This window comes from Eschrichtius robustus, chromosome 13 (assembly GCF_028021215.1).
Source record: "Eschrichtius robustus isolate mEscRob2 chromosome 13, mEscRob2.pri, whole genome shotgun sequence".
Taxonomy (NCBI): domain Eukaryota; kingdom Metazoa; phylum Chordata; class Mammalia; order Artiodactyla; family Eschrichtiidae; genus Eschrichtius; species Eschrichtius robustus.
Window position 1 is genome coordinate 52,499,125 of NC_090836.1, and position 13,010 is coordinate 52,512,134.

The 13,010-nt window shown below is 42.4% G+C and overlaps 1 protein-coding gene across 2 annotated transcripts in view; it reads right to left on the minus strand.

The window, feature by feature from the left end:
• Nucleotides 1-11,834, minus strand: part of PPM1H (protein phosphatase, Mg2+/Mn2+ dependent 1H) — a 265,292-nt gene extending 253,458 nt beyond the window's left edge. For both annotated transcript variants that reach the window (XM_068560262.1, XM_068560261.1), the window contains exon 1: nt 11,590-11,834. In XM_068560262.1, coding sequence (XP_068416363.1) covers nt 11,590-11,834 — 245 coding nt within the window. The remainder of the gene's footprint in view (nt 1-11,589) is intronic.
• Nucleotides 11,835-13,010: the final 1,176 nt, after the last annotated feature.

The following is a 13,010-nucleotide window of genomic DNA, read 5'->3' on the forward strand; positions in this document are numbered from 1 at the left end:
AGTAAAAAATTGGTTACCACCAAAAAAAATGTATGTTAAAATCATCAATGGAATACAATGGAGCTATTAAAAATGACAGTAAAATATGTATTTACATGGAGAGATAGTCACTCCATTTCAGGTGAAAAAACTAATCAGTATGTAGAATTATCCCATTTTGTAAACAAATACAAATGTACTTAGAGATACAAATTATCAGTTGAAGTTGATTATGAATGATAGAATTTATGGATTATTTTTATGTTCTTTATAGTACTTATAAGAATTTTAAAGTGCCCACAGTACACACATATCAATTCTGTGATGAGGAAAAAAAGTATATCATTTTAAAAACACTAATTCTATATTCCTGACTGATCAATGCCTTCCTCTACCTTGGCAGGTTAGAAGACATCTAAAGATGTTTTTAAGTTCTTCTCACCCATAGTCAGTGGATGATAGAAATTGTTACAAGACGGCTTCCCTGGTGGCACAGTGGTTGGGAGTCTGCCTTCCGGTGCAGGAGACATGGGTTCGAGCCCTGGTCCGGGAAGATCCCACATGCTGTGGAGCAACTAAGCCCGTGCGCCACAACTACTGAGCTCACGCTCTAGGGCCCACGAGCCACTACTGAGCCCGTGAAGCCCGTGTGCCACAACTACTGAAGCCCGAGCGCCCTGGAGCCCGTGCTCTGCAACAGGAAAAACCACCGCAATGAGAAGCCCGTGCACCGCGACTAGAGAAAGCCCGCGCGCAGCCACGAAGACCCAACGCAGCCAAAAATAAATAAAAATTAATTAATTTTAAAGAAATTGTTACAAGATAAACTTTTGCCCAAGGGTCAAAACTCTGCTAGAAAAAAACAAAACAAAACTCTCTCATGAGTTTAATTAAATCTACAGCTGATAAGCATCAGGCTTCTCAGGCAACTTGCAACACTTCGCGAGCCAAGAAAATAAAACTATTAAAACACCATTTTTCAACAAGGAAAAGGACGTCGGAGACTTTGAAGAAATGTGCTCTGGGAAGGTGTTACACATTCGAATCCCAAACAAAATAATCTTGACATGAGTCTGAGCTGAAAACCCAGGGATGGTACAAAAGCCGAGCCTGTCAGCAGAGTTCTAACTTGTGGTCCACGCTCCTTACGAATCAGGGAAGGCAGCAATAACAGACCTAAGCTATTTTAAATACTGAAGGGGAAAAAGCTGATGAAAAATAGGTTGTGCGCAGTAAGGACTCATACAGTAACTGAAACAAAGGTTAATCCTTTGCGTTTGGCTTAAATGTTATTACCACACCCACCTCTCCTACTGGTTAGAAAATACTGCGTCTGGTTAAAAAAATGTTAAGGGGCAGCAATACTTAATTTATACAGCTTGCTGGACAAAATCGTTCATGAGGGATCCATCCAAGAAAATAAATAAATAAATGGGTCCATAATAGTGAGAAGGTTGGGAAGCAGGACCAGAGGGAATCCACCGCACCACCCAAGACCCATGACACCCAAGACCCATGACACCCAAGACCCATGACACCTCGTGGTGCCCCGAGGATGGCAAGGCAGCAGGCAGGGCTTCAGGTGGTATACGAGGTGGGAAAGGGCCAGCGTGGCCAAGTGGCCGCTGTCAGCACCGACCTGATGACCAGGGACACAGAGAGAGGAGGAGAGGCAGGGCTTCAACGACAGGCCCCTGCAATTCCCATCTGAGCACCTGGATATTTTAAAAAATAAACACCAGCTGCTGTAGTCTGAGTTGCCAATTCTTCTTTTCTTCCCATTTGCTGCTGCACTGAATCACCAGCCCAGCTCTGGACACCTGGTTCTAACGACCAGGCAGCATGGCCCCATTATTAATAACCACAGGGCAGGGTGCCAAGAGGCCATCTAATCTGGCTCTTTGGCTCTATTCTAAACCCTACTTAACGGGGTAAAGGCTAAAAAAATCGCTTGGTTTTTCCCAAACATATATTTTAGGCTATAATATCCTCATAGGCTATTTATTTGCAACAAAATACTGTGGCTATTTCCTCTTCTGTATTAAAACAAAACCAAAACAAACAACAACAAAAAACCCACTTAATAGTTCTTTCTAGAGTAATGCCAGTTTGGTTCCCTCCGTCCCCTGACATCCTCTTACGAGCTATTCATATTCAGCGTCCCTTAAAATCTGCTTCCTACTAAGCATTTATTTTCTATCTCTTATTTTTGCCAGTTGTGTGTTCTAAACGTAACTTGTCAATGTTCACCTTTTCAAAAAGGTAAAGAATGACTATTAGTACACAGTGGCCAACCGCTTAAATATAGCAATTCAATAATTCACTGCACTTTTATTTAAAAAATCAATTTATCACTTGAGATTTTTTTCCCCTCCTATGCTTATATGAAAAAGGTTATCTGGTAGAAAGGCACTCTTCTTCAATAGCTTAAATGTCTTGTCTGTCAACTCCCTGAAAGAACAGTAGAGTGCGCGAATCACTTCAGTCCCCTCAGCTTGGCAAATAATTGATCTCTCTGCCAGCCCCACAGCCCTGCAATGATTCATTACACAGCCCAGCCAGCCAGCAAGGCTCCATTAGACCCCACTAGCCCAAGAGGCCAAGGCATGCACTCCCCAAGACAGCCCTGCAGGAGCCCATGAGGCCAAGGACCAGCGAACGAAGGCCACTCTGAGCACTGCTGGCCTTGCTGGCCCTCGAAGTTGAAACATTCCCATTCAGACTTGATTGTGCTTAAGTAAGAAGTAAGAACTTACGTAACAGAACTCCCAAAGTAATTTTTAAAAGTACTGTCTCATAAAACCTGACTCAGGACTTGGGCCCCATTATCCAGAATTCCTCAGTCTATTTCCTCATGTCTAAATAGCTGTTAATAGTAAAATACATGATCTATTTATTGACTTTAGAAAAACATCACTACATAAAATGTACAGATTGGTTTTAAGATTTACAGGGTTTCCAAAAACATTAAAATAGGGGGGAAAAAAGCAATTTGAAGTTAGGAAAAGATGCTAATTTTGAAAATATCTGGACTGCTAAACATAGGAAATGCACATATATTAAGAAACTTAATTTTTAAAAAGTCTATTATACTCAGTAGAACTATTTTTAAAAGCTTTGAAAAGCATCCTTTCATACAAAACTTGATGTGCTAATTTGCCCTTACAGAATTTAAAGACACCTAGAGATTAGGCTTTATTAGTTTCCTTTGAGTAATTAAATACATTACACACTCTCTTCTGTGGCATTTTGTTTATGAGGATATGATGCCTTTTTATTAACGAAAAATTTCACACAACAAATGGTCAGGTTCAATGATTCAGCCATGGTCACTAGGATCACGGGACGGTATGAGATTCTAAAGTAACTTAAGTTCTCTCTGGGCCTCATTTTCCTTTTATTAAACATGGATAACAGATGCTTATATGTAAGTATACATGGCAGGGACTGTACAGAGCTCTACAGATGTAACTCGGTGGTATCATTATTTTTTCTTATAAATAAGCATAGAAAGAAAATACAGGTAAGCATTTAAATTTTACAGTCATTTAAAGAAAACTAAGTCAGAAATAGTATAACAAAGAAAGCACAATGGATTCACATTCCTCACTGGAAAAAGAGCAATTAAGCAAGTACTTTAATTTCCCTAAGTTTCCGGGTGGATTACATCTGCTTCAGAAGTAAGGTAAACACAGCGCAATGGTGTCTTTATTATTCACTAAGCACATTTCAGGCAACACATTCTGAAGTCTTTTTCAAACAGACTACTCCTCAGATAATATTCACCTGACTGGCTACCGGCTGAAAAGAGGAGTGACTCAAGTTTTAAACCAATTTCCCGCTGATTTAATTAAACAAGAGCACAGCAAAGAGATGTCAACTATTTCTACTTTTCAGTTTGACCCCATGTAAAGCTCTCAGTTATGTGAGTACTAAGTTACGGAAAGTGTACGGGCTGAGTGAGCATTTGCAGGGCACCAAGTTGTAAGAGTTAAATCCGGGTCCCCTCCTGCCCCCCTCCAACATGGATGAGGACCTAATGGTTTGGTGGTTTTCTCGACTGAGAAAGTCAAAGCTACCCAAACCTAACTTTTAATTTACTGTGGAAAATAACGTAATAGCATAAATCAATGCCATTGGACCAAAGGAAATACACACTTAAAAATAACAAGAATGGATTGATGGATAGGCAAATGATTAAGCAAATATAGCAAAATGTGCATTGCATAATCTAGACGGTGGGCACATATGGGTGCTAAGTATATAATGGTTTCAACTTTTCTGGATATTTGAAAATTTTCATAAAGTACTGGGGGAATTCAAAATTGTAATCACAATAAAGGAGACAGCAGGCCCCACTGGGAATAACCTCAGCCTGGAAGGAAAGAACACTGGTTCTCAGCCTAACCCCAGTAACTCACAAAGTTTAAAACTGTAAAGGGTCTTGGGAATCCTCCAGGACAGGTAAAATACATGGTTATGAGTCTGTGAAAAATTAGAAAAATACGAGCATAGCATTTTCAAAAAACTAAAAACTGTTCTTTTTGCTGAGATTATATGCCTCTACACTTCTGATTTAAAATATCCTTTATTTCATGAACCATTGATGATAGTAAATAAGAAATTTGTTTTTATGTCCCTACTTAGCAGTCAAATCTGATCACCCTTGATATCTGATCAATTTCCTCATCTCCTACCTTTGATGTATAACACCTTGACCTACCTTCAGCAAGAATCCCCCTAACCCTTGACGTTTCCTCTTAGTAATCTTCCATCCACTGACCTCATCACTCTGTTCTTGGGTTATAAATTTCCATCTGTCTTTGCTGTAGTTGGAGTTGAGTCTGATCTCTCTCCCCTAATACAATGCCCCTACTGCAATAGTCTTGAATAAAGTCTTTCTTACCTTTTTAACAAGTGTCAGGATAATTTTTTCTTTATTCATACCTTTATACAGGTATGTATAAAGGTCTTGCGACCTTCAGGTACAGAGAACTTCGCAGCTAATCATAATGCTTGCTGAAAAGAACAATTTGCTTCCCTAGTGTGACTTAAAGGCTCCAAATACTGAGATTTGAAATTGCCCAGAAGCATTAAGACATTAAAAACAAAACAAACAACTTCCCCCACCCGCAGTGTTGGTCTCTTGTAATCTTAACAGTCCATGATTTCACTTCAATTTAATTTCAAAGAATGACACGAAAGGGGGAAAGACTATGCCATAAGATTTTCTTGAGGATGATTGTGTCTTATATTATGGACCCAGCATACGAATGAAATGATTTCATTGCTTGGATGAGAGAAGTAACGGAAGCAGATGAATGTTGTTTGTTTCCTGAGGGAGAATGGCATAAATTCAAGGGGGAAAAATATCAATCCTCTGTTCAAATTAGGCAAACCAGAGAAAATTATAAAGACACTGAATTTTTAAATTAACTTATTTTTAAAATTTTTTAATTAAGAAAACAAGTCCATTTACATGCATCAAAAAGAATAAAACAGGAATAAATTTAACCAAGGAGGTAAAGACCTGCACACTGAAAACTATAAGACACTGATAAAATTAAGTTGAAGACACAAATAAATGAAAAGATATTCTATGATCATGAGTTGAAAGAATATTGTTAAAATGTCCATACTGCTCAAAGCAATCTACAGTTTCAATGCAATTCCTATCAAAATTACAATGGCATCTTTCACAGAAATAGAACAAACAATCCTAAAATTTGTATGGAACCACATTAGACCTCAAATAGCCAAAGCAATCTTTAACAAGAACAAAACTGGAGGCATCACACTTCCTGATTTAAAACTATATTATAAAGTGATAGTAAATCCAAACAGTATGGTATTGGCATGAAAACAGACACATAGATCAATGGAGCAGAACAGAGAGTCCAGAAATAAACTCATGCCTATATGGTAAATTAATTTACAACAAAGCAGCCAAGAACATACAATGGGGAAAGGTCAGTCTCTTCAATAAGTGGTGTTGGGGAAAATGGACAGCACATGCAAAAGAAAAACTAAATTACTACCTTACATCATACATGAAATTAACTCAAAATGGATTAAAGACTTGAATGTAAGACCTGAACCCATAAAACTCCTAGAAAACATAGACAGTAGGCTCCTTGACATCGATCTTGGTGATGAGTTTTTGTATTTGACACCAAAAGCAAAGGCAACAAGAGTAAAAATAAACAAGTGGAACTACATCACACTCAAAAGCTTCTGCACAGCAAAGGAAACCATCAACAAAATGAAAAGGCAATCTACCGAATGGGAGAAAATATTTGCAAATCACGTATCTGATAAGCAGTTTATAGCCAAAATATATAAAGAACTCATATAAGTAAACAGCAAAAAAAAAAAAAAAATCTGATTTTTAAAATGAGTGGAGGATACAAATAGACATTTTGCCAAAGACGTATAGATGGCCAATAGGTACATGAAAAGGTGTTCAATATCACTAATCATGAGGGAAGTGCAAATCAAAACCACAATAAAATACCACCTCACACTTCTTAGAATGGCTATTATCAAAAAGATGAGAAATAACAAGTGTCAATAAAGATATGGAAAAAAAGGAACCTTTGTGCATTATTGATGGGAAGGTAAATTAGTGTAGCCAATATGGAAAACAGTACAGAGATCTCTCAAAAAATTAAAAATAGAACTATCATATGATCTAGCAATTCCACTTCTAGGTATTTATCTGAAAGAAACAAAAATACTAACTCAAAAAGATATCTGCATTACCAAGTTCATTGCAACATTATTTACAGCAGCCAAGACATGGAAACAACCTAACTGTCCATCAATGGATTAATTAAAAAAATATGAGAGAGAGAGAGAGATATATATATTCCATATATATATTGGAATATTATTCAGCCATAAAAAAGAAGGAAATCCTGCCATTTACAACAACATGAATGGACCTTAAGGGCATTATGCTAAGTGAAATAACTCAGAGAAAGACAAATATCATATGATCTCACTTATATTTGGAATCTTAAAGAAGAAAAAAACTGGCCACTCTCGCCTTCTGAGATGGCCCACACTCTGTCTGTGGAGTGTGTTTCTCTCTAAATAAATCCACTTCTTACCTTAAAAAAAGAAAAGAAAAGAAGAAAACAACCGAACTCACAGACACAGAATAACTTCCAGTAATCAAATAAATAAGTCCTGGGGATGTAATGTACAGCATGGTGACTATAGTTAATAATACTGTATTGTATATTTGAAAGTTGCTAAAAGTTCTCATCACAAGAAAAAAAAAACTGTATCTGTGTGTGGTGAGGGGTGTTAACTAGACTTATTGTGGTGATTATTTCACAATACATGCATATATTGAATCATTATGTTGTACACTTGAAACTAGTATGTTATATGTCAATTATATCTCAAATTTCTAAATTATCTTCAATAATATTATACATTTTTAGAAAACAATTCTATTATGCAGTCAGTTTTAAGTTATCAGTCGGTATGGATGTAACTATTGATATAATAAGGAAGCACCGTGTGGTGGGGCAAAATCAGAGATGATGTCTATGTAACTGGGGCTGCAACATAGGATAAACATAACCCCTCACGATAATTAAATCCTCTGCCTGAAGCATCACTAGTCTTTGAAGAAAGCTGATCCATGTTCCTAAGAAAAGGGACAGCCCAGGAGCTCCACCCCAGAGGAGATGACTTCATTATAATCTGAAAAATGGAGGAGAGCTTAGCCACCTGCTTTAAAATAGGAAATTAATACCTTCTGCAGGTTAGTAGAAAGGTAGATGAAATATTTTAGGCTACTCTGCACGGATCTGCAGAAAAGTGCTATGGAGAGCTCTGTTAAGTGAAAGCCCCCCAACACCACACCCCATTCATTTCTTTTCCTCCTTATCCAACAAGAAGCGGAGAACCTCAAGGTTCTTCAGTTGCAAAAGTCAAAGAGGGAGTTCCCAGGGAGGAGCTCTGCTACCAGGTGTAAGAGGCGTGGGTGTGCTAGAGGAGGCCAGAAGGGAAAAACAAAGGGCAGGGGATTTCTGAGCTTTGCGGCCAGGTAGAAATAGGGTTTCTCTGCTATCAACAATACACAGCCAACTAATGAGATTTATTCGTAATTGCTAATTAGTGCCAATGACTGGGGAGATGGAAGAGCCTACAGATTCCAAAATAAATCCAAATACTTGCGGGCCGTTTGCTGGATTTAAATAAGGTTAAATTTCAACAAAATTTTCACAATCTTGAACTTCGTGAGACAGAAAGAACTTACATAATGCACATTTAACAGAAACTCTCAAAGTAGCTTTCTTTAAATACCCATGTCTGGGGCACTTTTATAAGAAAGGTAATAGGAAAAAAAATGCATAGTTACAGCTATAATCTAAATAAGATAATACTATAATTATGATTTATTCTTTCTGTACAAGCAAAGAAATTATCACTGATAAAACTTGAATATGGTGCTTTCATATACAGAGCACTGCACATTCTCTGGCATTATCTACTGTCGTAGTTTCAGGCACAAACTCCACATCCACTACATCCAACTGACCATCAGCAGGAAAGAGGTTGGGTAAAAGGTCAAGAAGAAGAAAAGTCAAAATGCACTTCTAACCCATTAAAAACTGAACTGACTTCCGGGTCCCTGAAGCACTTGGGTGGCTATTTAAACTTGTGGAAAAGAAAGGAAGCAGCTACCATGTGAGGTCTCTGGGTCAGACTATTGTTTCCCATGGGCTCTCTCTGAGCAGGTCTAACAGGCTAAGTCAGTGATTCAACACCAAACTAAAAAATAAAACTTGCTAATCAATGTTTCTGGAAAGATTTTACTTCCATGGATGTTATCTGTAACTACAATGCTTTACAACCTAGCATACAGCCCTGAATCAAATGGCTAAACTTCTCAGCCACAATAGGAGGCTTTCTGAGGAGCCAGGAAATTCCACCTCGCACAATGCCAGTAAATACTGAATAAATGAGGGACTTCTGTTTCTGGATCCCCAAATCTTACAGGGATCACTTAAGCTAATTCTCTAGTTCTATAACCTACAGAGTATCTCCTTCTGAAAGGGATTAACAATAAGTTGCAAAAAATAGACCATTTCACCTTTTTTTTTTCCCTACCATCCAAAAGTTCAACAACACTAGAGTTCAACTCTCCTCTAACTCTTCAGTCACCAAGTGATGCCAATTCTTCCCCCCCAGGAAGGCTTAGAAAGTAGCTCACTTTCTGGAAAGGTAAACAAACCGCTTCTGATTCAGGCTGTGACTCTGAGCACCCCTCTGATCCCCACTCTGAGCAATCTTCCTACCAATTCTATCCATCTAAGGTACTTTCCAGAACAAAGAGAATTCCTCCTCCCAGTAGATCCTGGGCAGTATTACTGGTAGTGGCCTCTGACCATAACCACAGTTCCTACTTGTCTGTCTCTCGCCTTCCCTATTTCAGCCATTTTGATCATTCAGGATGTATTTTTGCAGGAAGATAAACTATAGTTCAAAGTTTGAGGAAGTGGTACAGTACAACCTCTGACGGAGGGAAGTGACAAGACAACATTTGTATACAGGTCTTTGCTTGAATTAACAAGTATGTATACTTTTATAACTAGCTTTAATAATTAAACATCTTACAGTGGCCTTTCTAACCTACAACTGAACCTCCCTCATGTCCTAGTCTAGGGTAAGATAAGCTTCTTAGAGATAAGGAAACTGACTACCCCTCCCACACGGCTCATTTCAGATTCCCTTATATTCTTTACAGCCCTTGGCACATTGTGTGCTTGTCATAGGATCCAAACATTTTGAAACGGGTTGTTTTTTTCCCCTTTCCTTTCCTTCCTGCTAACTGAGGTACTCCTTTTACGTGTCCAAGTAGCTTCCACATTCTGTGTTTTAACATCTTTCTTCTTACCTCTCTGCCCTTCAGATAGGTGCCCCTGCCCTGGGGAACCCACTGGAGTGACAATGGGCCCTACACATTTAGGTTTTTGACAGGCACGAGGTCCCCCACCTACAGAATTGTAGGACAACGTATGCCTCCAAGTTGCCTTTGGCCTTGCAAAGGTCCAAATGGTCGTTTAAACTTTTTTTTTTTTTTTCAATAGATAAACAGTACTTGGTGTTTTGGCAGGGACTGTTCCCTCACACCGGTGTTTTTGCTTTAGCTTTCTCCTTAAACGTATAATATTTTCTACCTCCCCAACCTCACCGTTCTCTACCATGCTTTGCCCTTTATTATGTGTTAAATTTTATTGTTTTAGCACCCATCACTCTCACTTCTGTTTCCTCACTGTTTTTTCACACTCCAGTCATCTATCCCCATTTATATATATTTTCTATTTCAGCCGGTGGAGAAATGGTTGTATAATGAAAGGCAAAAGAAAAGAGAATTCGAGATTCTAGGAAGAGCGTCTCCCAAACCAACCCTTGCCCGGGAACCCGGAGCGTCGGGAACCAGGCCTGCTCGGGGGTATCCGGGCCACCAGAACAGGGTCAGCATCGAAGCGCCCAGGCGTCGGGAGAGCTGATTGGTTCCCCGATGAACCAATCAGCGGGCGAGGCTGTGACCGGTAAGGGAGGGCCAAGATTACAGAGCGGATGGAGTTAAAGGAAAAGGGGCAGGTGTGCCAGGCGCCAAGGGTTTGCGTGCACTTTTGCACACCCACCTGGTCATTATTAATCCCGGAACTCTGGTCGGCTAAATTCCACCTTCCGAGTTTCCCAGTTTCATAACGCTGAATAGGGGAAAAAACATTACCCTATCGTTCATAAGACGGTCATTAATGGTCAATGGAAGAGTAGCCGTAGGGTTGGGGGAAGGTCATTAAAATCCTTCCTCTCTCCTTTCCCAGTTCCACTCCAGGTCGTCAACCTAACTCAGTCGGTTCTTGAAATAGTAGATCACTCAAACTCTCGCTTAATCGCCAAAACTGATTACCAAAATGCTATCATTAGACACCTGGAAGAAGTTTCCCCCTCCCCAAGGACTGGGGGAAATAGTACTGGCGTTTACTAAAGGCGCAGGGTTTTCCTACCTGCTAAAGGAGAAGCGAATGAGCTCTTAGGCTGAAATCAGAGAAGCTGAGACCTTCTGAACTGTGCAACCAAGCACGGGACCGCGGCCGCTCCCAGGGCTCCCACAACCGCCCCACCCCGCAAACCCTGGCGCAGGGACAGTTCCTCCAAGCTCTACCCCACAAACTTCACGCGGAGGCACAAAGATTTGCGGGGAATGGGAGCACAGATACCAGATTTCCCTGCTGTGTTTCAAACTTCAGCAGAGCTGTTCCACGCTCTTTCTTCCAAGTGTCACAGCCACCAGATTCACAGCCGCGTTCAGCCTTAGCTTTCCCACGGTCCAGCGCTGCCACCCACCCATCTACCATCCAAACCCGGCCTGGAGACGCCGCGCCCTCGCGGTTGGGGGAAAAGGGAGTAGGAGAAAAGAGAAATAGGCAGTGTCAGTAAAGAAGTGCCCGCCGAGGCCTGGACGCCAGCAGCCAGCGGAGGGCCCTGGGGCCGAGGAACAAGGAGAGAGGAGGGCTGGAAGCGTGCAGGGAAGGGCCGCGAGGAGAGCAGGGGCGCCGCCAGTGTCGCTGCACTCACTCTGCGTAGCCAGTGGCCCAGGGCAGCCGCCGGGTCTCCTTGAGAATGAGGATGGGGCGGGCGATGTGGTCGGCGCTGCACTCCACCTCGTCCTGAGACAGCCCCAGGAACTCGGGTCGCCCGTAGGGGAAGCGCAGGGGCAGGTCCGAGCCTCCGCAGCCGCCGCCGCCGTGCTCGGAGCCTGAGCTGCCAGCCATGATGCCGCCCATGAAATTGGCCACGGCAGATTTCACTCGAGTGAGCATATTACTCCGGCGCCCGGCAGCAGCGGTGCGAGCAGTGGGCGGCGGCTGGGGCCAGGCGAGGCGCAGCGCGGGGCATGCAGGCTGCGGCGGGCGCACGGGCAGCCGGGCCGGTGGGCGCGCCGCGCTGCTCCCAGAGCCTAGTGCTGCAGGGGGCCGAGCTCCGGCCTCCCGCGCTCCGTGCCGCCGCCGCCGTCGCCCCCTCCCCCCGCTACACTTCCGCAATGGAGCGGCATGGAGCGGGCCGGCCGGGCCAGGGGAGATGCCGCGCGCTCCGGGAGCGGCTGGGCGGCCGCAGCTTCAGCAGGTCCCTTCCCCGCCCGCTGCGCTCGACTCCTGCGTGAGCGGAACTGAGCCCGGCGAGCCCGCGGAGCCGGAACGGCTGCTGCCAAGGCTACCGCCGCCGTCGCGTCATGTGATAATCCGGCCGCAAGGGCTCCAGCGGCTGCGGGGCCGGAGCTCAGCCCCTCCCCTGCCGGCCCGAGCCAGGCTCGCACCCGGACCGTGACCTCCTGGGGAGGAGGAGCCAGGCCGGGTCTGTACCTGACGGAGAGGATGGGGGCGCTGTGAGCTGGTGGCGGTACAGGTGTTAGGGGAGGTCACGTGGAGCCGGGCCTCCAGGAAAAGCCAGTTGAGGAATCCACTCGCGGAGAAATGCTGCCTACGCCTTCGAGAAAGGAAACTTCGGGAGATGAAAGGGGAGACAGGTGGAATCCCGGTGGGACGGCTCCAAGTCCTGTAGTGGAAAGAGGAACACCTGGTGTGAGAGATTTCGGAGCTTTCAAGAAACAAAAAGCAACAACCCACAGTGGTTGCACAAAAATCATTAAAAGTTTTTCCCTAGGCATTTCTAAAATTCCTTTTCTTTTTCTTTCATTACCACCACACGCATCATTATCTGCGGAGCAGACCCTGTTTCGAACCCAGAATAAGCTTAATGGCGAAGAAAACGAAAGAGCTCTAAGAAATCAGAAGCAAGCACCATTTTACCTAGTGCTTAACTGCTTAATAGATTTATACAAGCATTTTCCTTCAACATAGCAGCAAAACCAAAGCATCTTTTCAAAGCTGACCCTTGATACACTTAATGCAGCCTTTTCTTTTCTTAATTCGAAACATTGTTATAAAATTAGGGGCACTTTAAAACTGAAGGAATTTAAATAGAACAAAGCAACTCAA